Source organism: Lampetra planeri, chromosome 50, assembly GCF_965212315.1.
Source record: "Lampetra planeri chromosome 50, kcLamPlan1.2.h2, whole genome shotgun sequence".
Classification (NCBI taxonomy): Eukaryota; Metazoa; Chordata; class Hyperoartia; order Petromyzontiformes; family Petromyzontidae; genus Lampetra; species Lampetra planeri.
The window spans coordinates 3,322,022-3,339,192 of record NC_136156.1 but is presented as its reverse complement, the minus strand read 5'-3'; the positions used below and the strand labels follow the sequence as shown (position 1 = coordinate 3,339,192).

Genomic DNA, 17,171 nt, shown 5'->3' with positions numbered 1-17,171 from the left:
AACTATTCTTCTACGTCGGTAAGCTCACGGGTTTAGATGGATTATCGCATTAAATGTGGCGTCATCATCATCTCGTGATCGCATTACACACGAACGAGTTTAACTCAAGTTGTACGGTTCCACTTGTTAATGAGGACACAGTTTGAAAATGCCACGCGCAAAAAAAAAGGTGGCAGGGCATGTTTGTTGTTTTTTTTGATAGATGAACCGGCATAACAGGACGGAGAAAATTTGTAATTTAAAGAAAAAACTAAGAAACCCATGTCTCTCTTTGCGACGATGTCCTCACACGCAGCTTTGCGGGGACGGTGCATCTGACGGCTGTGGGTGCCCTGGACGGCGTGGGATGTGACTCGGCCACCGCGCTAAGCGAGATCATCCAGAGCCTCAACACCAGCTTCTCCATCAGCAACGCGAGCGGCGTCACAAACAACAACAACAGCAGCAACGCGCCGGTATCAGACGTCAACCAGACGGGGAGCCAAAACAGCAACCGCAGGAAGCGATCAAACGGAAATAGCGACAACAAAAACAGCAATAACGGCAATAACAACAACAACAACAACGGCAATAACAACAATAACAACGGCAACAACAACAACGACAACATCAGCAGCAGTAACGGTGATGGAAACATAAGCAGCAGCAGCAGCAACCAAAACAACAGCACATCCACGAGCAGTGACAGCAGCACCAGCAGCAGCAGGAGCTCGGCAATCAACCAGCCTGAGAGCTCCACCACCACCCGCACGGATGGCCCCGACGACAGCCAGAACAGCAGCAGCAGCAACAGCAGCAGTAGCAGCAACAGCAGTAGCAGCAACAGCAGCAGCAGCTGGGTGGGGGACGTGGGTACGAGTGAGGCCGACGCCGGCTACGTCGCCCAGCCGGAGCTCAGCGCTCGTCTCGTCCTCTCCTCCGTCGCTGATCTCGGTACGGGGAAGCGCGCTGAGAGTTTATCTCTCGATCTCTCGCTATCTCTCTCTCGCTCTCTAACTCGCTATCTATCTCTCGCTATCTCTCTCTCACGCCGGGGAGCCGGAAAAGCCCCTCTCTGTACCAGCGTGGACGGCACCCTCGTGTTCACCTTCTGAAGCGCTCGCTCGTCACCGTGGCGTGCGCGATGGCCACCACCACCACGTGGCTTTTATTTCGTGTTGTGCGCGGTGCATTTAGCGCCACAGCGCGTGGATTTATAGCGTTTATTTGTTTGCTGGTGACTTTGTGTATTTCATATCGGAATCGCCTCCAGTGCTGTTGCTGCTGGCGGCAATACAAGTTGTTTAAAAGTCAAAGTCGAGCTCTCTCTCTCTAGCTTTCTCTCTCTTGCTTTCTCTCTCTCTAGCTTTCTCTCTGTCTCCCGCAAGAGGTCACACGTTTCAGAATCAGAATATTCATACTGCAGGAGCGATCCAATTATCTGTAAAGCAAACAATACAAAAAAAACCACGATAGCGGTGTAAAGTACAAGAAAGGTGAACAAATCACCCATCCCACCACTCCACCCACCGCTCTCCACCCCGTCGCATGCCAGATCATGTTCAGCGCTGCACGCGTGTCTCTGTGTGTAGGTCGTGTCGCAGTTAGCGCGCTGCACTACGAACCCGGCCACCCGAGTTCGATTCCGACTCACGGCTAACACCAGTGACAGCGATTATCTGCACTGGTCCTGGCCCTCCTCTAGGTTGACTGGTGCGGTTTGTAACATCATCGCTACTGGGGAGACAAAGGTGGTTCGGGCGTGGTGCTAGCCAGCCACGTTTTCTCGTGTGCCGTGCTGGTCTTCATAGGTGCTCGCTAACAGCACTTGTGGGGAGCGATAGCGCGCTGCACTATGAGACTGGCGACCCGGGTTCGATTCCCGCTCACGGCCAACACCAGTGACGATTATCTGAAACGGTCCTGGGCCTCCCCTAGGTCGACTCAGCCTCAAACGAGTACCTGTTGCGGTGTGTAAACATCGCCACTAGGGAGACAAAGGCGGTCAGGCGTGGTGCTGGCCACTCACCTCCTCATGTACCGTTCCGACCTTCATAGGTGCTCGCTAACAGCACTTGCCCCGACAGTCGGTTAAGGCTATATGGGGGATCTTTGTCTTTGGCTGTGTGTGTGTCCGTGTGTGTGTTCCTCGAGCAGCCGTCTGCCAAGGCGAGGTGAAAGCGACGCGCAGCAAAGGCGTCTACAGCTGGCCCCAGACGCGATCGCCGTTCAGCGCCTCCGTGCCCTGCGCTCAGAACCCCAACCGGACGGTCACGCGCACCTGGTCAGTGACGATACGGCCCTGATATAAAGAACTAAACTATCTTCTTGGTTCTTTCGGTAAAGTCACGTGGAAGGGAAATAATAAAATAATGAAAATTAAACATAATAAAATAAATTTCTCACGACGTTTCGGCCACAACGCAAGCAGCCGTCCTCAGGTGAAGAACAGGGCTGTCGGAAAGACAGCGTCCGAATGAACACCACCAAGCTTGGCAGCGTATATTTAAGCTTGGTCAGAGGAGGAGAGCGCCTTGACAAAGCTTGGTGGTGTTCATTCGGACGCTGTCTTTCCGACAGCCCTGTTTTTCACCTGAGAACGGGTGCTTGCGTTGTGGCCGAAACGTCGTGAGAATTTTATTATGTTTTATTTTTATTATTTTATTATTTCCCTTCTACGTGACTTTACCGAAAGAACCAAGAAGATGAATCTCTGCAGTCATGAAAGCTTTAAATCGAAACTAAACTATCTTCACGTGGAAAATGTATAGCAGCCGAATACTTGAAACACACGTTGGTTTTAAATGTGGAAGGGAAAAAAAAGCGGGGGACCCGGTGATAAATCCATGCGACCATGGGGAGAGAGACACGCAAAGTCAAAATGTACCGGCGTCAGGGTTGGGATTGAACCCACGGTCTCCTGCATACCAGGCGAGGTGGTTAACATCTCACCACCGTGGCGCCCTTTACAATGCCTCCAACCTCACTGGAGATGCGCTCCCAGTTTGTGAATTCAACAGCATCATCAGCCATGGTCAAAATTCATCAGCATCATCATCATCGGTAAAGTCACGTAGGTAGAAATAAAATAAAATAAAAATGAAAACAACTAAATTAAATCACGACGTTTCGTCGTGATTTAATTTAGTTGTTTTCATTTTCACCTACGTGACTTTACCGAAAAACCAAAGAGTATGGATCCTTGCAGTCACAAAAACTTCAAATCTAGAATCATCATCATCCCTTGCAGCAGCGGCTTTTGGCTGACCATCGAACAAAGACGGTCGCCACATCGCGCGCTTTCAGATGCGCTTCTGCGGCCGTCTGGAACACTCTTCCTGATATTAGGAAGCAAATGGAGTTATGCACTTTTAAATCTAAATTTAAAACGCGTTTCTTTAGAACTGCTTTTTGTGTTCAGTCTGTTGCCCTTCCCCCGCACCTCCGATGAGCACGGTTGGCTACGACAGATGCCAAACAAGTCCAAAGTACAAACACACCAGGGGCGGTTTCTTCATTAGGGCGATTGGGCGACGCACCACCAATCTCAGCCGTTACTGTGCCTCTGGATATAGTCCAATCAGCGTCATGTCACGTTCTGTGGAGTACCGCCTCTTTTTGGGCGATTTCACTCCGGCTGAGAATCGCCCCGAGTGGCCCCATAGACTTACATTCAAAGATGTTTTTTTTCGAAGGGCGGGCGCTGCAATGCATTCTCTATGGCTTCCGGGAGGGCTCGCACTAACGTGCTTACGTCATTATACGTAAGCACGTTTCATCCAACAATATAATTTGTCGCCACCTAGTGGAATCTTTAATAAAAGAAACTGAGTGGATTGTAATAATAGTGAATATAGAAACAAAGAAGATGTATTGTAAGAGTCACTTTATTTTTCATTAATATTAAAGAAGTGAAGTTGCCTTTACATGCTTAAGCTGTTAATTTATCCATTCCATGGGTGGACCTTATCCTTATCAATCATCCAGACATTTGCCCCCCCTGAGAGATTTTGCAGGAGCCGCCACTGAAACACACGTACTTAATCCACTGCTGGATGAAGGCCCCTTCCCGAAGCCGATGTTGATGTTGTTTGTTGTTGATGTTTGCGACAGCGAGCGGGAGCCGTTTGCTGCCAGTGCCCGTTGGCTGGATCCGGACGTGAGCGCCTGCGAGGACATTGAGGGTAAGAGTTCGAGTCGCGGTCCGGGCCGGAGCGTCGAGGTGGGCACGGTGCACAGACTGCCCCCCCCATCATCATCACCGCCTCGGAAGCCTGTTTGCGAGCAGCCTTCACAGGTCCTGCTTGCGAACAGCACTTAGCCCAACAGTCTGTTCAGGCTATACGGGTGGGGGGGGATCTTTGTCTTTGTTGTACACCCGTGTACGTTTTGACGCACGTGCATGTATGTCTGTCTGTGTGTGTGTGTGTGTCTGTGCATGTCTGTCTGTATGCATGTCTGTCTGTGTGTGTGTGTCTGTGTGTGTCTGTGTGTGTGTGTATATATGTGTGTGGGGAGCGGTAGTGTAGCGGTTAGCGCGCTGCGCTACGAACCTGGCGACTCAGGTTTAATTCCCGCTCACAGCCAACACCAGCTACGATTATTTGAACCGGTCCTGGGCCTCCCCTATGTCGACTCAGCCTCAAATGAGTACCTGGTGTGACGTATAAACATCGCCACTGGGGAGACAAAGGCGGCCGGGCGTGGTACTGGCCACCCACCCCCTCGTGTACCGTTCCGGCCTTCATAGGTGCTCGCTAACAGCACTTGCCCCAACAATCTGTTAAGGCTATACGGGTGATCTTTATCTTTGTAAATGTGTGTGTCTGTGTGTGTGTCTGTCTGTGTCCGTGCGTGTGTTCCTCGAGCAGCCGTCTGCCAGGGCGAGGTGAACGCAACGCGCAGCAAAGGCATCTACAGCTGGCCCCAGACGCCGTCGCCGTTCAACGTCTCCGTGCCCTGCGCTCAGAACCCCAACCAGACGGCCACGCGCACCTGGTCAGTGACGAAATGGCCCCATCTCTAGCACTAAACTTATCCCCCCCCCCCCTCTTGATTTGAAGCTTTCGTGACTGCAGGAATGCATACTCTTTGATCGCAACACCAGCAATTTTCATCAGGTGGAACAACCACCTGATGAGGATTGCTTGTGTTTTGCGATCGAAACGTCGTGATTTTATTTTATTTCTACCTACGTGACTTTACCGAAAGAACCAAAGAGTACCCCCCCTCTTCCCCCTCCACCCACCCGACTACACCAGCTTTGCCTCACTCGGTTGGTTTTCCTTCCCCCCTCCCTCCGTGACCTCCATCTCTATTCGACCGTCCACCTTCTCCCCGACTTGGCGTCCCTGGCTTGGTTGGTGAAGGGCACTCACCCCCCCTCCCCCCACCACCTTTTACCTCCCGCCTCCTCCATACGGTTCAGTCACATCGAGGGGTTATCGTCCGTGAATTACGACACCCACTTGTGTGCTGTATTGGGCTCGCGTTTTGTTAATATGAAAGAAAAAACCTCTACAAACGATTTACATTTTATCGCGAAAGGGCCGCTGAGCTGTACCATACAGCTCTTTTTCCAGAAGTGACCTGGCTATCACAAATGACGAGCTCAACTCAGTCGCTTATCATCATGTGGAAATTTATAGCGGCCAAATACTCTGAACGCACGTGTATTATAAATATGGAGGGAGCGGAACTGGAGGACCCAGAGACAATCCACATGGCCACGGGGAGAGAGACATGCAAACTCCAAAAATACAGCAGACATCAGGGTCGTGATTGAACCCACGACCTCCTGTAGGCCAGGCGAGGTAGTTAACATCTTACCACCGTGGCACCCTCCACGATGTCTCCACACCCACTGGAGATGCGCTCGCAGTTTGTGAATTCATGAGCATCATCAGCCATGGTCAAAATTCATCAGCATCATCATCCCTCGCAACAGTGGCGTTTGGCTGGCAATTGAACAAATGATGTCACCGCATCGCGCGCTTTCAGATGCCCTTCTTCCGCCCTCTGGAACGCTCTTCCTTCCGATGTTAGCAAACCACTTGAGCTCTGCGCTTTTAAATCTAAATTGACAACTCATTTCTTTAGAACTGCTTTTTGTGTTTAGTCTGTTGTCCTTCCCCCGCCTCCAATTCACACGGTTAGCTACGTAAGATACCAGCGAAGTTCAACATACACACGTACACCATCCACTGCTGGATGAAGGCCTCCCCCAAGCCGATGTTGATGTTGTTTGTTGTTGATGTTTGCGACAGCGAGCTGACGCCGTTTGGTGTCAGTGCCCGTTGGCTGGATCCGGACGTGAGCGCCTGCGAGGACATTGAGGGTAAGAGTTCGAGTCGCGGTCTGAGCCGGAGCGTCGAGGTGGGCACGGTGCACAGACTGCCCCCCCCCCATCACCCCCTCGGAAGCCTGTTTGCGAGCAGCCTTCACAGCTCCTGCTCGCGAACAGCACTTAGCCCAACAGTCTGTTCAGGCTATACGAGGTGGGGGGGGGGGGGGTTGTCTTTGTTGTACACCTGTGTACGCTTTGACGCACGTGCGTGTATGTCTGTGTGTGTCTGTGTGTGTCTGTGTGTGTATGTCTGTGTGTGTGTGTGTCTGTGTGTGTGTCTGTGTGTGTCTGCGTGTGGGGAGTGGTAGTGTAGCGGTTAGCGCGCTGCGCTACGTACCTGGCGACCCGGGTTCAATTGCCGCTCACAGCCAACACCAGCTACGATTATTTCAACCGGTCCTGGGCCTCCCCTAGGTCGACTCAGCCTGAAATGAGTACCTGGTGTGATGTGTAAACATCACCACTGGGGAGAAAAAGGCGGCCTGGCGTGGTGCTGGCCACCCAGCCCCTCGTGTGCCGTGCCGGCCTTCATAGGTGCTCGTTAACAGCACTTGCCCCAACAATCTGTTTAAGGCTATACAGGTGATCTTTATCTTTGCTTGTGTGTGTGTGTCTGTGTGTCTGTCTGCAGCCGTCTGCCGGGAAGAGGTGAACGCGACGCGCGACAAAGGCATTTACAGCTGGCCCCAGACGCGGTCGCCGTTCAACGCCTCCGTGCCCTGTGCTCAGAACCCCAACCAGACGGCCACGCGCACCTGGTCAGTGACGATCGCAGCCCCAACTCTAGAACTAAGTTATCCGATGATGCTGGATGTAATTGCCAGCGAAACGTCGTACTCAAACATTGTAAATGTTGTGGATTCCCTATTCAACACACCGGTGGGCTAAAGCAGTGAACTATTTGTCTTTTGTCAACGTGACACTTTTTTTACTGATTGGCCGTGTCGGGTGGTGGAGGGTTACGACACATTTATAAATAATAACGCGATCTAACCCAAAGACGTTTATTATGAATAATATTGGACGTGAAAGCCTACGTGTTAAACTACCCCCCCCTTCTTCCCCCTCCACCCACCCTACTACACCAGCTTTGCCTCACTCGGTTGTTTATACTTCTCCCTCCGTCCGTTACCTCTGTCCCTATTCGACCGTCCACCTTCTTCCCGACTTGGCGTCCCTCACTTGCTTGGGGCAGTGAAGGGCACTCACCCCCCTCCCCCCACCACCTTTTACCTCCCGCCTCCTCCATACGGTTCAGTCGCGTCGGGGGTTATCGTCCGTGAATTACGACACCCGCTTGTGTGCTGTATCGGGCTCGCGTTTTGCTAATATGAAAGCAAAAGGAAACCCCTATAAACTATTTTTACCGGGAAAGGCCCTCTGAGCTTCACCATGGAGCTCTTGTGTCCAGAAGCGACCTGGCGATCACAGATGACGAGCTCAACTTCAGTGGCTTATCTTCACGTGGAAATGTATTTTCGCCAAAGACTCTGAACGCGTGATGTTGATTCTAAATATGGAGGGGGAAAAAACTGGGGGACCCGGAGACAAATCCACGCGACCACGGGGAGAGAGACATGGAAACTCCAAAATACAGCAGGCGTCAGGGTCGGCATCGAACCCACGACCTCCTGCTTACCAGGCGAGAGAGTTAACATCGCCTAGCCACCGTGGCGCCTTCCACGATGCCTTCATGCTCATTGGGGACGCTTCTCCCAGTTAATTCATCAGCATCATCAGCCATTGTCAAAATTCATCAGCAGCATCATCATCATCATCCCTTGCAGCAGCGGCTTTTGGGTGGCCATCGAACAAAAATGGTCACCGCGTCGCATGCTTTCAGATGTGCTTCTTGCGGCCGTCTGGAACGTTCTGCCTTCCGATATTAGGAAGCCACGGGAGCTCTGCACTTTAAATCTCAATTGAAAACTCAATTTTTTGGAACTGCTTTTTGTGTTTAGTTTCTTGTCCTTCCCCCCCAGTCGGTGAAAGACGATGTAAAATAAACTCAGCATGCGTACACAATCCACTGCTGGATGAACGCCTCCCCCAAGCCGATTTTGATCGCGTCGTTGTTTATTGTTTATGTTTGCAACAGCGAGCTGATGCCGTTTGGTGTCAGTGCCCAGTGGCTGGATGCGGATGTCAGCGCCTGCGAGGACATTCAGGGTGAGAGTTTGAGTCGTGGTCGCGGTCCGAGCCGGCGCGTCGAAGTGGGCACGATGTACAGACTGCCCCCCCCCCCATCACCCCCCCCCCCCATCACCCCCCCATCACCCCCCCTCCCCCCCCATCACCCCCACCCCCTCCCCCCGCTTCATAAATCCCACTCAGCGATGTAAACGGGTTCACCGGTGCAGGTGTACGTACTCCCTCCTATGAGACGTCTTTCCGGCGTGGAAGGCAAAACCCCAAATCCCGTCTAGGGACGGCACTCTAGAGCTCCCGGCTGGTGTGAGACCTGTCCACCAGCGGTGTCGCGAGCAAGCAGTTGCAGGGCTGCACCTTTATCCCTCTCTGCCGTGCACCGGTGGGCAGTGGAAACGTTGGCGAGGGTTAAACAGCACTTGGAAAAATAGTTTGGTAAAAAGTTTCCTCTGGAAACGGGGGGGGGGGGGGTGTGGGAGTTGGGGGGGGGGGAGTTGGAGGGATGGGGATCAGGTGTCAGTGCGCGCAAAGCCTGCCCCGCTTGCGTTCATCCGTGTCGTGTTTATCTGAACGCCACTCTCTCTACGTGGGCGCGTCTGTACGCGCTCGCTGGCTCACGCGTGTGTGCACTCGCTCACTAGCTCACGCGTGTGCTCACTCGCTCGCTAGCTCACGCGTGTGCGCACTCGCTCGCTAGCTCACGCGTGTGCGCACTCGCTCGCTAGCTCACGCGTGTGCGCACTCGCTCGCTAGCTCACGCGTGTGCGCACTCGCTCGCTATCTCACGCGTGTGTGCACTCGCTCGCTAGCTCACGCGTGTGCGCACTCGCTCGCTAGCTCACGCGTGTGCGCACTCGCTCGCTAGCTCACGCGTGTGCGCACTCGCTCACTAACTCACACGTGTGTGCACTCGCTCACTAGCTCACGCGTGTGCGCACTCGCTCACTAACTCACACGTGTGTGCACTCGCTCGCTAGCTCACGCGTGTGTGCACTCGCTCGCTAGCTCACGCGTGTGTGCACTCGCTCACTAGCTCACGCGTGTGTGCACTCGCTCACTAGCTCACGCGTGTGTGCACTCGCTCACTAGCTCACGCGTGTGTGCACTCGCTCGCTAGCTCACGCGTGTGTGCACTCGCTCGCTAGCTCACGCGTGTGTGCACTCGCTCGCTAGCTCACGCGTGTGTGCACTCGTTCGCTAGCTCACGCGTGTGCGCACTCGCTCGCTAGCTCACGCGTGTGCGCACTCGCTCGCTAGCTCACGCGTGTGTGCACTCGCTCACTAGCTCACGCGTGTGTGCACTCGCTCACTAGCTCACGCGTGTGCGCACTCGCTCGCTAGCTCACGCGTGTGTGCACTCGCTCGCTAGCTCACGCGTGTGTGCACTCGCTCGCTAGCTCACGCGTGTGTGCACTCGCTCACTAGCTCACGCGTGTGTGCACTCGCTCGCTAGCTCACGCGTGTGTGCACTCGCTCGCTCGCTAGCTCACGCGTGTGCGCACTCGCACGCTAACTCACGCGTGTGTGCACTCGCTCACTAGCTCACGCGTGTGTGCACTCGCTCACTAGCTCACGCGTGTGTGCACTCGCTCGCTAGCTCACGTGTGTGTGCACTCGCACGCTAGCTCACGCGTGTGTGCACTCGCTCACTAGCTCACGCGTGTGCGCACTCGCTCGCTAGCTCACGCGTGTGTGCACTCGCACGCTAACTCACGCGTGTGCGCACTCGCTCGCTAGCTCACGTGTGTGTGCACTCGCACGCTAACTCACGCGTGTGTGCACTCGCTCACTAGCTCACGCGTGTGTGCACTCGCTCGCTAGCTCACGCGTGTGTGCACTCGCTCACTAGCTCACGCGTGTGTGCACTCGCTCACTAGCTCACGCGTGTGCGCACTCGCTCGCTAGCTCACGCGTGTGTGCACTCGCTCGCTAGCTCACGCGTGTGCGCACTCGCTCGCTAGCTCACGCGTGTGTGCACTCGCTCACTAGCTCACGCGTGTGCGCACTCGCTCGCTAGCTCACGCGTGTGTGCACTCGCTCGCTAGCTCACGCGTGTGCGCACTCGCTCGCTAGCTCACGCGTGTGTGCACTCGCTCGCTAGCTCACGCGTGTGTGCACTCGCTCGCTAGCTCACGCGTGTGTGCACTCGCTCGCTAGCTCACGCGTGTGTGCACTCGCTCGCTAGCTCACGCGTGTGTGCACTCGCTCGCTAGCTCACGCGTGTGCGCACTCGCTCGCTAGCTCACGCGTGTGTGCACTCGCTCACTAGCTCACGCGTGTGCGCACTCGCTCGCTAGCTCACGCGTGTGTGCACTCGCTCGCTAGCTCACGCGTGTGCGCACTCGCTCGCTAGCTCACGCGTGTGTGCACTCGCTCGCTAGCTCACGCGTGTGTGCACTCGCTCGCTAGCTCACGCGTGTGTGCACTCGCTCGCTAGCTCACGCGTGTGTGCACTCGCTCGCTAGCTCACGCGTGTGTGCACTCGCTCGCTAGCTCACGCGTGTGTGCACTCGCTCGCTCGCTAGCTCACGCGTGTGCGCACTCGCTCGCTAGCTCACGCGTGTGTGCACTCGCTCACTAGCTCACGCGTGTGCGCACTCGCTCGCTAGCTTACGCGTGTGTGCACTCGCTCACTAGCTCACGCGTGTGTGCACTCGTTCGCTCGCTCACTCGCTCACGCGTCCATGCGCCTGCGCTACAAACCCAGTGGCCTGAGTTCGAATTCCGATTCCCACTCGTGGCCAACAGCGGTGACAAATATCCGAACTGGTCCTGTGCCTCTCCTAAATCGACTCATCCTAAAGTTAGTACCCGGTGTGGTGTGTAAACGTCGCCACTGGGGAGACAAAGGCGGTCGGGCGTGGTGCTGGCCACCCACCCCCTCGTGTGCCATGCCGGCCATCATAGTTGCTCGCTTACAACACTTGCCCCAACAGTCTACTAAGGCTACACGGCAGATCTACGTCTTTGTTTGTCTTTGCAGTGTTCTGTCGGTGGATCACAGCGGTCATCGTGGACAGAGGGGAGTACGAGTGGCCGTCGACGCAAGCTGGCCAGTCGGCATCCGTACCGTGCATGCAGAACCCCGAGAGTAACGCCACGATGCGATGGTACGTGGTCCGCGCGGTATCCACCGGGTGCGACGAGTCGCTGCGAAAAGGAACGGTGCCCTTCATCCAGCAGCGGAACGATCGCGGCCGATGAGCGTTGATTTTTGCGTCCTTCTATTTAACCTTGGAGATGAATACAACCCATTGAGTCGATGGCTGAATCCAAGGTCCCAGAGATACGGTGGTGGGATGTTAACTCCCTCGCCTGGTACGCAGGAGGTCGTGGGTTCGATCCCGACCCTGACGCCTGCTGCTGTATATTTGGAGTTTGCGTGTCTCTCTCTTTCTCATCATCACGGTGGTTAGGAGATGTTGACGACCTCGCCTGGTGTGCAGGAGGTTGTGGGTTCGATCCCGACCCTGACGCCTGCTGCTGTATATTTGGAGTTTGCGTGTCTCTCTCTCATCATCATCACGGTGGCTAGGAGATGTTAACTACCTCGCCTGGTATACAGGAGGTCGTGGGTTCGATCCCGACCTTGACGCCTGCTGTATATTTGGAGTTTGCGGTGTTTTCTTTCTCTCTCTCTCTCACCCCGTGGTCGCGTGGATTTTTCTGACGTGCGTTCTCGGTATTTGGCTGCTATAAATGTTCCACCTTGATGATAAGCCACTTCGTTGAGCGAGTATTTGTGGCCAGGTATAACTTCATGTTCTAATTCCGATTATTTTTTATGGCTCAACGATCACGTGGCTCTGATTGCTCGCTGGAGCTACGGCCCACCGGCCGGCTGGATTCATTATTATGTTCTGCAAATCATCCGTCATCATCATCATCTTCATGCTACTTTTGCATGTGCTCTGAGACACGTTTTGTCTATCCCTCATTCTGCTTTTTAACTCCGAGTGCAAGAATAGATCGAGTCCCGCGGGGCAGAGCCAGCGATGACTAGAATATATTTCGCGCAAGGCCTTGCTCCCAACGTCCCTTCTGGGAGTGCAGAATCCCAGCAACGGCGATTTGGCGCGAGAAAAATAGAAAAATCCGCCGGTACTGCTTTCGACATCCCAGTGTCTCGTCAGCAGAGTCGGGCTCGCTCGAATCGGTGCTGGTGAACTGCCAGACGTTCGCCTTTTGGCGTTCCCTGGTCTCACACTGGTGAGAGACTAGGCCCTAAAGAAGGCTGTCTCTGCTGTAGTCCAATCAATTTCAATGACAATGCCATATATTTATTATCGGAGTTTGTTTACATGTTCACCGCAAGTACGTGTGGTTAATGCGGACGTGATGCCTTGCAAAAGGTTTCTATTTGGTGGTTGAACATCTTAACACGACCGTTTTGTTTGCCAGAAAGGGTAACACCTATTCGTATTCGTCATGGCAGATGTTTATGGGCGAGGACCTCTCTCCCGTAAAGATATGGGTCCCGGCGATTATTAAAATCGTTCACACATTCCCGGCTCGCGTGGCGCACTGGGTAACGCGACACTTGTAAACTGTGCCGTGGGATCTGCAGTGTGCTTCGTTGAGCATGGGGGGGGAACGAGTGTTACGTGACTGCCGCATGTTTAGTTAATTCCGTCTCTCTCTCTCTCTCGTGTTGGACAGCGATCGGGAACCGTACGAGATTGTGGCTCGATGGGCAGAGGCCAATGTCAGCAACTGCAACATCGTTACAGGTACATCCACTGCCAGGGCTACCCACGGCCATTGCGGGGAAATCTTTTGAGCTACGTCCTGGAAAATAACTTAATAACCCACGTACCTTTCTTTATTTTGTAATACAACGCCGGCCTTGGCGAGCGTCAGTCGATGAGTTCGACTCCCGCTCGCAGCCGTCATCGGATGACGAGCATCTGAACCGGTCCCGGGCATCCCCTAGGGGTCGACTCAACCTCAAGCGAAGACCTCGTGCTACACGTTGACATCGCCACGAGGGAAAGATGTTGGCCACACGCGCAACCTCATGTGCCGTGCCGGCCTTCGTGGGTGCCGCTCGCTGACGGCACTTTGCCCCGACAGTCTGTTGAAGGCTACGCCGCGGGTGTGGGATCTTTTGCCTGTTGTGCAGCTTCGTGCCCCAACGAGACAACGCTGAGCGACAAGAAGGGGTCGTACGCGTGGCCGTCGACGCCGCAGTCGTTCGACACGTCCCTGCCGTGCCGGCAGAACCCCGAAAAGAACGCCACGCGCGCCTGGTGAGCGCCGCTTTGCGGGGTTTTTTTTGTGCCCGGCACCGATCGTCCTGGTCGAGTTCGTTTTCGTTTGTTCGTGTGATATTTTCGTCGAGATAACGAGAAAGCTCTTCTCTCTCTCTCTCTGTCAGTGGCGATCCCCTGCGTCGCCATGCCAGGAAGTTAGGATCTCTCTCTCCCTCTGATCCCACCGTGTGGGACTCTCCACGCGTGCGATTCACGAGTTTGGCGGATTTTAAATTGCCGTCCGATTATTACGACAAAAATAATCATCATAATAATACAGAATGAGAATATTCGTGCTGGAAGAATCCGATGAGCCTATGAAGCTCTTTTTCACAGGTGACCAGTAGGGGCACGAGGTAAACACGTTACAACAATATACAAAACAAACCACGTGATAGGAGTGCATGGCTGTCAACCCATACGGCTTACCGCGTATTTTTGTGCAGGGAAATTGAGTTTTCAGGTCCATACGGCGTACAGTCGTTTCAATACGGGCAAAAAAAAGTGTTTTTCATCTATGTGTTTGTGTTTCTCCCTTGCGACGGGACTTTGTAGGATGAACGCTGAGATTTATAAGGGCACGGGGTGGCCAATAAGGGCTGAATTTGGTCTGTAATAAGGTAGGGGGCACTGATAAGGGGTTGACGGGTATGGGAGTGCACAGTACAGGAAAGGTAAAGATCACCCACACACGTACAAATACAACACGAAATCATCCCCATTCTATACCAGGCAAAGGCCACTGAAGAATTCAACTTAATTTTTCAGAAGCGACTTAGCTAGGACAGATGATAGCCACTCAACAAAAGTGTCTCATCATGTGGACATTTACAAGCAGCAACAATAACCTCGGAGCACGTTTACAAACGAGTTGTAGCAGAAGCCTGCCGCCGCACGTTCACAGGTCGGTGATGATGTTGGAGAATAAACCGACAGAATTGTTCTTTGTCGGTTTAAAGCTTTCGTGACTGCAGGGATTCATCTTCTTGGTTCTTTCGGTAAAGTCACGTAGAAGGGAAATAATAAAATAATACAAATAAAACATAATACAATAATTCTCACGACGTTTCGGCCACAACGCAAGCAGCCGTCTCCAGGTGAAGACCAGGTCTGTCGGGGAGACAGCGTCTGAATGTCTCCCCGACAGACCTGGTCTTCACCTGAGGATGGCTGCTTGCGTTGTGGCCGAAACATCGTAAGAATTATTTTATTATGTTTTAGTTTTATTATTTTATTATTTCCCTTCTACGTGACTTTACCGAAAGAACCAAGAAGATGTTCTTTGTCGGCTTCATTCTAACTTCGCAAAAAGGGAGCTCTCGTATTTTTAAATCCTTTATATTAAGTTCGCATGCTTGCTTGCTTGCGTGCTTGCTTGCTTGCTTGCGTGCTTGCGTGCTTGCTTGCTTGCGTGCTTGCGTGCTTGCTTACGACCGTGCAAATCTTTCGGTCGTTTTTTAACCCACTTCCCGTGATCCAATCGAGCTGACATTTTCCAAACACACTCGTTGTGCCAGACAATTAATGTTCGTGAAAAAAAATTCCCAAAATTTTACACTTTTTAGGCAAAAAAAAATTATTTTACATATATTCAAATAGAAGTCATTCATCGCTTTGGCTGAACGTCACAGTATAAGAGCCCAGAGCGTAACCCCTCCACAGGCCGTGGCGGAGTAGCGCAGTTGGTAGCGCCCTCGCTTCCCATGCCAAAGGTCGCGGGATCGATCCCCGCGTCCTCCACAGGCGAATATTTTTTTAATTAAATCCTTTATATTAAGTTCGCTGCCACGCATATAAAGGATTTATAGTGAAAAACTTTGTTTTTACGGGTTATACTTATTATCATCCTGTTTTCCTCCGACGATCTTCACGAAGGGAGACGCGGCCTCGCTCGCTTTTGCCCGCCTGCTAAGACGACCAATTCGGGGGCCGTGCTAACAATCGCTGAAATCGGTTCCCAAAAAATATTTGCGAAGAAACCATCCTGCGCGGGAACCAAAGCCCACATTTTTAAGGGGGGGGGGGGGGTGGTGAGAAATGGTGGATGGGCGGCGGGGGGGGGGGTGTAGAGGGAGGGGGGCGGGGGGTGGGTGTGGTGGGGGAGGCGATGTCCTGTTATGCATTGCATAGCCGACGGGCACTCTGCGGATCCCGATGAAATTGAAATGAAATACGCTTCCGTCGGCGTGCGCGCTCCGACGTGAACCGTATCCTGTCATACGGACACACGAGATTAAACAAACGTCGGGGCCGCTCCTCGCATTTCTCGCGTGTCCTCTCTTCTCCCCCCCCCCCCCCGAGCTGTCAAAATCCAGTCAAGCGCGCCCCCCCCCCCACCCCAACACGCGTATTTGCCTTAAAAGTGTGGAGAGATTACCGTCGAAAAATGATTATTCCCAGTGAGCAACACCTTATCTGTCCGAACACGCAGATGGCTCACGCGACGTTGGCCTTGGGAGGGGGGTGAACATAAAAATATATAAATATGACATGGCCGGCCGAGCGAATCTTAACACTGGGATCACGTTTGTTTTTTTGAACAGCCATAAACATTTCATTTGGTTTTTTTTTCGCGGTGAAAACACGGGTGGGGGGGGTAGAACGACATCTTTGCAAAGTCTCGTCCAGCCCGTGGCGTTTTGTTTGCAATCGCAGACTATGAAGCGGATTCCCCCGCTCGTGCATGCTGCTCAAAAAATCGACAGCGACAAACCGGCGCGCGAATGAGGCCCAAATTGTTCGATTTTGTGGAGCGATGACATTGCTGCCGTCTTCAACGGACGTGGAAATGTCAGCAATTCGCGAGTGAGTTCCTGCTCGAATGAGCACTGAGGCATCGGCATTATTCTCCCGTTTACAGATCTGAGCCAGGGTGGAAATTCCACATTCCTATGGCTGGCGGAGCGGCAGGGCAAGTCTATCTGTAGGATTAAATCCATCGATAACATTGTTTATGATATTGATTAAGCCGTTTTACTGAATGTCAAGGAACTTTTTAAAGGAGGGTCCTGCACTGAACATTTTTGGCCAATTACATTTAATGAGCCATTGGCTTGTGCGAGGAAACCGGACGACCTGGGGAAATCACACGAAATACGTGGGGGGGGGGGGGGCTATCACTGCGATCTCCGCACAGATTAATTCAAGGATCCATAGCTCAGCTGCCATCTCCTTGGCCACCTTGAAGATTGAAGCCAATCACGCCAGGCCTTCCCAGGGCAGCCTCTCGTCCCAGTACTCTTCAGACTCAACCCAAGCTTTAGCTCCCAGGCTCTGATGAGATCGCACGCATTCCGGGTGATTTCGCCGCAAGCAATGCGGTGCCAGCGTTGTTCTCCATTGCCGATGATCTCGCTCGGGACTGAGGTGCGCCACGGTGGCTAGGAGATGTTAACTACCTCGCCTGGTTGACAGGAAGGTCGTGGGTTCGATCCTGACCCTGACAC

General features: G+C 53.2%; 1 protein-coding gene across 1 annotated transcript in view; it reads left to right on the top strand.

The window, feature by feature from the left end:
• LOC144734100 (uncharacterized) overlaps positions 1-17,171 on the top strand; it is a 91,692-nt gene that overhangs the window by 40,111 nt on the left and 34,410 nt on the right. Inside the window, exons 9-18 of the mRNA XM_078616160.1 lie at positions 296-933; positions 2,137-2,263; positions 4,093-4,163; positions 4,851-4,977; positions 6,246-6,316; positions 6,957-7,083; positions 8,424-8,494; positions 11,457-11,583; positions 13,133-13,203; positions 13,596-13,722. Coding sequence (XP_078472286.1) covers positions 296-933; positions 2,137-2,263; positions 4,093-4,163; positions 4,851-4,977; positions 6,246-6,316; positions 6,957-7,083; positions 8,424-8,494; positions 11,457-11,583; positions 13,133-13,203; positions 13,596-13,722 — 1,557 coding nt within the window. The remainder of the gene's footprint in view (positions 1-295; positions 934-2,136; positions 2,264-4,092; positions 4,164-4,850; positions 4,978-6,245; positions 6,317-6,956; positions 7,084-8,423; positions 8,495-11,456; positions 11,584-13,132; positions 13,204-13,595; positions 13,723-17,171) is intronic.